The sequence below is a fragment of the Bison bison genome, unplaced genomic scaffold (genome assembly GCF_000754665.1).
Source record: "Bison bison bison isolate TAMUID 2011002044 unplaced genomic scaffold, Bison_UMD1.0 scf7180017860731, whole genome shotgun sequence".
Taxonomy (NCBI): Eukaryota; Metazoa; Chordata; class Mammalia; order Artiodactyla; family Bovidae; genus Bison; species Bison bison.
Genome location: NW_011491303.1, coordinates 215,962 through 224,115, shown reverse-complemented (window position 1 = coordinate 224,115; position 8,154 = coordinate 215,962). Strand labels below are relative to the sequence as shown.

The 8,154-nt window shown below is 43.8% G+C and overlaps 1 protein-coding gene and 1 non-coding gene across 2 annotated transcripts; both read left to right on the top strand.

Moving 5' to 3' along the window:
- Window positions 1–757: 757 nt before the first annotated feature.
- Window positions 758–3,722, top strand: ABT1 (activator of basal transcription 1). The gene is given in 4 exon segments (XM_010832288.1): window positions 758–846; window positions 849–1,013; window positions 1,679–1,884; window positions 2,040–3,722. Coding segments are annotated over 4 exon segments (825 nt in total). The 5' UTR covers window positions 758–773; the 3' UTR covers window positions 2,421–3,722.
- Window positions 3,723–7,154: 3,432 nt separating this feature from the next.
- On the top strand, window positions 7,155–7,228 carry TRNAN-GUU. The gene has a single exon. It is a non-coding gene; the product is annotated as a tRNA-Asn (tRNA).
- Window positions 7,229–8,154: the final 926 nt, after the last annotated feature.

Below are 8,154 nucleotides of genomic sequence, written 5' to 3'. Positions count from 1 at the left end.
TGTTTGAAACAGAAGTATAACTACAAATCATGCATTAACACAAATGTAAAACAGGCGCCAAATTTTAAAATAAAAGAAATTGTGGCAAGTTAAAACTTTTAGATGATTTATGCACAAAATCAAATTTTAAATTAATATTTTAAAGTAAAAAAGATTTTAACTAAATGAAAAGGTCACAAGTGAAATTTTCAAACATTAAGTCTGACTAAATTTCTAAAACTTTTATTTGCAAAGGTAAATTACATTCTCAAAACTTAAATTTTAAAAACTCAAATCTCTAAATTAAATTTGGAAAATTAGTTAACACTCAAACTTAATTAATTAAAAAACTGAAATTTCAGTAAACTTCAGAAGTTGAGCCATCCCCCAACTGGAGTCTCACCCGAGTCCTTTGGGTAAAATGCTACTTTGACCGCTAGAATACAAAGAAACCTCCCTTCACTTCCAAAATAGTTCTCCAAAATTTCCGAAGAGCATGCCTCATCCCCCTCCTTTTGCATTTCACCACGGAATTCTCTAGGATAAATTATGCTGGAGGGTCTACCTCGCCTTTGTCTCTTCAGCTCGGGAGTCAAAGGCTCTCATACTTTGTATCTCGCGGCTAACCCTGCCTACTTCCGCCCTCTCCGCTAGTTCCTGCACTTTCCGGCACAGTCCTTTCTTTTCGTTTGACGTCACTCGAGCCGGCCCCGCCCACCAAACGCAGGCTGTCGCACACGAGTGCGTCAGAGGCGCGGCGCTTTACGGCTGCCCTGTCTTACGTATCGGCAAGCATGGCGGTAGAGGGTTTGGAGCTGGGCGCCGCGGAGCTGGGACCTCTGGAAGGGAGTGACCAGAAACTAGAGGCAGGGAGGAACAGGAGGAATCTGAAGACGCGGCTGGTGGCAGCAAGAAACGGGTAGTGCCGGGCATTGTGTACCTGGGCCACATCCCGCCCCGCTTTAGGCCTTTACACGTACGGAACCTTCTCAGCGCCTACGGGGAGGTCGGGCGTGTTTTTTTCCAGGCTGAGGGTAAGTGCTCAGGCCTTGATGGTGAGGGAAGAGGGGTGGTACTCGCTGGCACTGAATACACAGTGCGTGTTTTGTTGCCTCAGCCGTGCTTGGAGGCGCTGACGGAGCCGGGGACCTGCGTCTGTTTTCTTTGGTAAGTAGGTGACGCGCACGTTTTAGAAGGCTGAAATGCAGAATGTGGGTAGCTTTGTATACCTAGCTGAGCCTAAATTTTTCGCTAATTTTTGGATTCTAATCTCGGCTCCGCCCACCCTACTTTCTTGAGGCGAATTTACCAGTTTGTTAAATGAGTACGGCCTGAATTAAAATCTCAGTGATTTTTCCACAAAACTGAACGTACCTCTTTGTCATGTCGAGGCCCAGGTCAAGAGACAGTATATGATAGGCCGCGCCCAACTCCCATTCAGTCACTAATTGGGGTTGGGGGCCTGTGCAGGTTTTAAATAGAACGATTAGGGCAGACGTAATGATAAAAGAATTAACATTTGAGGAAAAGGTTGAGTTTAGATGAGGGGTAAAGTGTGGACTATACAGTTAGCCACTTACGGGCAAAGACAAGGTGGGATCCTGGCCTGTGGGGAGGTCTGGAGAATTGGTGAGTGGGAGGTGCTGTTGAATGGATGCTGTATGGGCCTCTTTGACCACTGCTTTGTCTTGGACTCCAGACGGGTTCGTGAAGCGCAAGAAGAAGGCAGCAGCTGCCTCCGCCGCCGGAGGGAAAAAGCGGTCCAAGTACAGCAAGGACTACACGGAGGGCTGGGTGGAGTTCCGGGACAAGCGAGTAGCCAAGCGTGTGGCGGTCAGTCTTCACAACACGCCCATGGGCTCCCGCAGGCGCAGCCCCTTCCGTTATGATCTGTGGAACCTCAAGGTGAGGGGATTGGCTTGTCTGCCGCACCACTCACCCTCTCGTCTTCGCGGCCACAGCCCACACACCCCTATCATCTTTTTGGCGCCCATCCCTTCCATCAACTCCCCATCTGTGATCTGCCCTACTCAGATCTTTTCTTGTTTTCCTGTCCACAGTACCTGCACCGTTTTACCTGGTCCCACCTCAGCGAGCATCTTGCTTTTGAGCGCCAGGTGCGCAGGCAGCGTCTGAGGGCTGAGGTTGCCCAGGCCAAGCGTGAGACTGACTTCTATCTTCGAAGTGTGGAGCGCGGACAGCGTTTTCTTGCGGCTGATGGGGACTCTACCCGCCCGAATGGTTCCTGGGCCTTTGCCCAGCGTCCTACTGAGCAGGAGATGAGGGCCCGGAAGGCAGCTCGGCCAGGGGGACGTGAACGAGCTCGCCTGGCTAACGCTCAGGACCAGGCCCGCTCCAACCGAGGGCTTCTTGCCAAGATCTTTGGAGCCCCTACACCCTCAGAGAGCAGGGGGAACTCCTCACCGGTCAGGAACTCTTGAGGGTCAGAGAGGCCCCTTCCACCTCCTAGCCCAGCCCAGCGTCCTGTCTACCTTATAATGACTACCCAGGCGGACATTCTGTTGTGTTTCTCAAACCAGGAGTCTGGTGAGTTCCTCAGAAGTTTTGTAGGCCTCTCCTCTTCCTCTTTCCAGCTCCTGTACATGCCTGGCTGAGGCACTTAGTTCTTACCAGCATGATTATGCTAGTCTGCTCATGTCTGTTTTACCTTGTTCAGTTCTTGGCTTCCTGCCTTCTGCCCACTGGGACCCTTTAAAAGTCCTACTTTCTGGCCCCAGGAACAGCCTTTACCTTGAATTAGAGTGATAATGGCTAGTCCAGACAGCTGTTTACCAACCACATTATTGGGCAGCAGCAACATCCTTTTTATTTAGAAAAGATTAATAGGGACAGGGGTTAATGGGCTAGAGTGGCTTGGGAGCCACCTTCAAAATATATTTATAGAATAGAAAAAGATATATGTAAATACATATTTTAAACATGCCTTTATAGTTTATGGCATGGGGGGAGTGGAGATGGTCATTGGATAAGTTCCAACTTGTGTGTTGGACAGAATTCACCCACCTTCGCTCCATCTTCTGGACACAGGATACCTCCCTCCGTTTTAACCTGGATAGTTTTCCATCTAATCATTTTCTTAGGCCATGTTGTTAACACTTACCTAATTCAACATTTACCTATCTAATCAATTTCTTAGGCCTTGTTGTTAACACTTATTTAATTCAACGTTTACTAAGTCACTATATGAGGACACATGGCCCTTGGTGTAAGTCTTATAGATTGCTAAAAAAGACAGATGTTTAAGAAATAAATGTATAGAAGTACTGTAGGCATCATGCCAGATGTATATAAGAGGTAGAGTGAGGCCATGAGAAGGCCTGATTGATTCTATCTGGGAAAGTCAGCAACATCCTGAGAAGTGAACCAAAGTCTGAAAGAGCCTGATAAACTCCTATAATTGCAAACAAAACTCCATGGATGACGTGTTGGGTTCAGACTGTTGTGAAGGTGGGCAAAGCCTAGGAGGTAGTTGTGCACACATAATGTCCTTCTGGTGCATTTATACATTTTGTCTACGCTTAGACAAGGGAAGGTTCACAAACAACATGCAAAGCAGCTCTGGAGGTGATAGAATGCATGTAAGCCACCAATGGGAAATGAAAACTGAGATGTCAACAAAAAACTGAAAAATATCCATACACAGCGCCATCATAGACTAAAATTCTGGCTTTTAAACTTACAGGAAGTGTTAGAGCAATAATAGTAAAGTCATTTGAGTTTTGTTTGTGCCATTTATTTTCTTAGGTTCTTTTTGTTCTTTCTGCTTAACTGTCATCAATATAATTATCATTGTGTTCTTTGGGTCAAGTGATTCACCTACTTTGGCTCTAAATAACCAAGTTTTGTTAAGATCTCAACTTGATAAGTGCAGTTTATTTGGGAGGAAAGAAATGAATTATGATCTGTTAGGTGTAACATTTTTCACAATCCTCAAAACTCAGCACACAAACACATCTGTGCTCATTTCATGTGGGTTTAATCCATGTGGACTCTTCATGATGTCTTCCATGTGAACCAGGAAGATCCAGTTTCAGAATCTGACAAGCTGTTATATTCATTTATTCAAAGTTCTGAGTGTCTGTTGTCACTTCTCCTACGTAGAGAATATGAAGATGAAGAAACTTAAGTTACTAACAGTAAAACACACGTAGGGCTTAATTTTTTGAATGAATGAACTTGTGTTTCCAGACTGATGTTATATATAAGGATATTCAAAGTCAGCATTTCAGTCTCAAGTTTAAACAGTTCTGCATGTAGAGCTCACACCTATGGGTGGGTAAGTCACAAATGGAGTGAAAAATGAAAATAAGAATGGGTGGAAGGAAATCAGTTTCCCAGGAACTATAATTGTGATTCCCTCACTTCTAAGCCGTTTGAAAGGAACATACCTTTTTTATACTTCCAGTTTTGTCCCCATTTGAACAATGCTTAAGTTTTTTATATGCGTTAACTTGTTTAATACACAAGCATACAAAATCATATCTCCATATTTCCATCATTAAAATTAGGCTTATATATGACACAAGTTGCTCCTTAAATGTTTTTTATTACCAGCATCTTCCCCAGTTGCTTTGCCTATGTGTATATGGTAAATGTTTATTGCATGAACATCATGTGACATATAGTGAAGAGTTACTGCAAATATGAATGGGTTAATCTAATACCAAGTGTTGTAAACCGGGTGATACAGCACTCAACCATCCCCTATATGATTAGACTGTTAGACTAAGTTAGGAACCTATTGTTGCAATGAATTCTTTGAATCAACTTAGTTACACACCATCCAAGAAGGTAGGACCCTGCATTTGCAGAAAATGATAAATTGGTAAGATGAGGAATGGGATTCTGCTTAAGAGAGTAGGAGGGCTCTTGATAGGTGTGTCCAGGCATATGAAATTCCTGAAAATGTCCAAAAGTCACAAAGCACTCTTCCTCAGTTTACTTTTCCATTGTTCTTCATATCTCTGGAAGTAGTCTTGTAACAATACTATAGAGTTGAAAGGGGAAAAACCCTTTGTCTAAGCCTCAGGAATGTGCCATTTCCCTAAGAGTTAATGTTTCAGTGGATTGCTTGTGGTCCCTGACTTAAAATGGTTCAGTGTTTAATTTTTCATCTTTAGTGCAAAGGTGGTGCACATTCAGTAGAAACTACTTCCAGTTTTGAATTTTGATCTTTTCCATGGCTAGTGCCATTGATAAGTGGTGTGATACTCCTGGAGCTGGGCAGCCATTCAATCATAAGGGTAAATGATTACTTTTCACTCTCAGTACAGTATTCAATAAATAATATGAGATAATCAACACAGTTATGAAATAGGCTTTAGGTTAGATTTTGCCCAACTAATGAAAGTGTTCTGAGCACATTTAGGGTAGAGTTGGTAAATCTGCCTGCAATGCAGGAGACCCGGCTTTGATTCCTGGGTCAGGAAGATCCCCTGGAAAAGGAAATGGCAACTCACTCCAGTATTCTTGCCTGGAGAATCCCATGGACAGAGGAGCCTAGTCTGATAGACTTGGCAGCTAAACCACCACCACCAGCCTACGTTATGCTGTTCAGTAGGTTAGTTGTATTAAATGCATTTTGGAATTACAGATGCTTTTAACTTAGATGGGTTTATTTGATGTGACCCTATCCTCAGCAGAGGAAGATTCTATGTTAATTAGAATTCCCACCTTTAAGAGGGAGTCCCACCTCCAATTCCCAGCAGAAGTGGTAATTTTCCTCCTTTTTGGTAAATGTGTCCACCATTCTCATACCCACACAAAGCTGCTGCTAAGTCACTTCAGTCGTGTCCGACTCTGTGTGGTCCCGAAGACGGCAGCCCACCAGGCTCCTCTGTCCCTAGGATTCTCCAGGCAAGAATACTGGAATGGGTTGCCATTTCCTTCACTACACACAAAGCGATCTGAGTAATAAACTCAGCCAGGGAGAATGAAACGGAAAGTAATCAGTTAAAGTGTTTGCTTTTCTAGGCTCTATTTTTTTTTTTTTAATATGTTAAAATGCGGAATACCTCTGAGACTTGAACTAAGCTTCCATGAACGGCAATGTAAAGTGTTTTGGCTTTCCCTTACCTCAGCCTCCCCTCTCAGGCATGAAATCAACTCAGGAGGATGCAGAAGAACTTATAAAGGAGCCTGGCGCAGGCACAAACACCAGTTGTGTCTCAGGATACTGCAGGATATGGGAGGGCATGGTTGGAATTACCCTAGAAACCACAGGGGAAGGGTAAAAGGGAAGGGAAGGGCAAGAAAATGTGTTTGAGAAGCACATCTGGTGTAGAAGGGCTTCAGTGGGTGAGGGCTTCAATGGGTGGCAGCTTCCAGGGCGAAGACCAGGCAGTGACCCAGGACTGGTCTCAAGGGACCTGAGAATAACTGGGACTCTTGTCAGTTCCTGCCCACTCATCCCACCCGTGAGCTACTGTGTGTGATTGAGTTAAGGGTCTATATTTTAAATATATTTTTATATATTTATATAATATATACTATATATATAAAGAGAAAATAAACAACCTAATGAAAAATGCCGTGCACTTTTAGGTACATTTTATTGATACTATTGCACCCATTTGAACATTCAGGACAAATTCATAATAAAGCACTAGTTAATATGAAATAATAAGACAATGGAGACCAGAGTTATGGCTTTCACTTAACTAAATGTGAAAGTGCCCAAACTACTCACCTAAAGGAAGCCCTCGCCTGAATTCTTTTCAAGGAACAACTTGCTAGGCTTGGCTTTCGTGATGGTCATTTGTTTCCCCTCAACTTTTCCAACTTTCTATTGGAAAACTTAACAACAGATTTTCTTCTAAATTATTTACCCATCTTCGTTGCTCTTACTCGTGTCTTTCCCATTTAATTTATCTTCGTGTCTACGGAATCCTTCGAGGGGTTTTCCGTCAATTGAATTACTAGTGAAAACTCTCTCACTGAAATGAGAATAAGTTCTGTCTGGATGTCTTTCCTTAGAATAAGCTCATGTTTGGGTAAACAACAGTTCCGCATCCCAGCCCACTTAATTGACACTCCACTTTTTCTCTACTAGGAATAATATCTGTATTATTACCCAGCAAAAGATGCATTTCTAAAATGTTATATACAGTTTAAACAAAAAATAACATCCTTGGAAAAGAAACTCTATAGTGTCTGGCTCTGTGGCGCAATCAGTTAGCACCTTTGGCTGTTAACCAAAAGGTCGGTGGTTCAAGCCCACCCAGGGCTGGCTTTGACGGATGTGATCTGTTCAGGTCAGATCAGTCGCTCAGTTGTGTCCGACTCTTTGCGACCCCATGAATCGCAAAATGCCAGGCCTCCCTGTCCATCACCAACTCCCAGAGTTCACTCAGACTCAGGTCAGATCAGTCGCTCAGTTGTGTCCGACTCTTTGCGACCCCATGAATCGCAAAATGCCAGGCCTCCCTGTCCATCACCAACTCCCAGAGTTCACTCAGACTCAGGTCCATCGAGTCAGCGATGCCATCCAGCCATCTCATCCTCTGTCGTCCCCTTCTCCTCTTGCCCCCAATCCCTCCCAGCATCAGAGTCTTTTCCAATGAGTCAACTCTTCGCATGAGGTGGCCAAAGTACTGGAGTTTCAGCTTGAGCATCATTCCTTCCAAAGAAATCCCAGGGCTGATCTCCTTCAGAATGGACTGGTTGGATGTCCTTGCAGTCCAAGAGACTCTCAATAGTCTTCTCCAACACCACAGTTCAAAAGCATTCTTCGGTGCTCAGCCTTCTTCACAGTCCAACTCTCACATCAATTCATGACCACAGGAAAAACCATAGGCTTGACTAGACGAACCTTTGTTGGCAAAGTAATGTCTCTGCTTTTGAATATGCTATCTAGGTTGGTCATAACTTTCCTTCCAAGGAGTCTTTTAATTTCATGGCTACAGTCACCATCTGTAGTGATTTTTGGAGCCCAGAAAAAGTCTGACACTGTTTCCACTGTTTCCCCATCTGTTTCCCATGAAGTGATGGGACTGGATGCCATGATCTTCATTTTCTGAATGTTGAGCTTTAAGCCAACTTTTTCACTCTCCACTTTCACTTTCATCAAGAGGCTTTTGAGTTCCTCTTCACTTTCTGCCATAAGGGTGGTGTCATCTGCATATCTGAGGTTATTGATACTTCTCCCGGCAATCT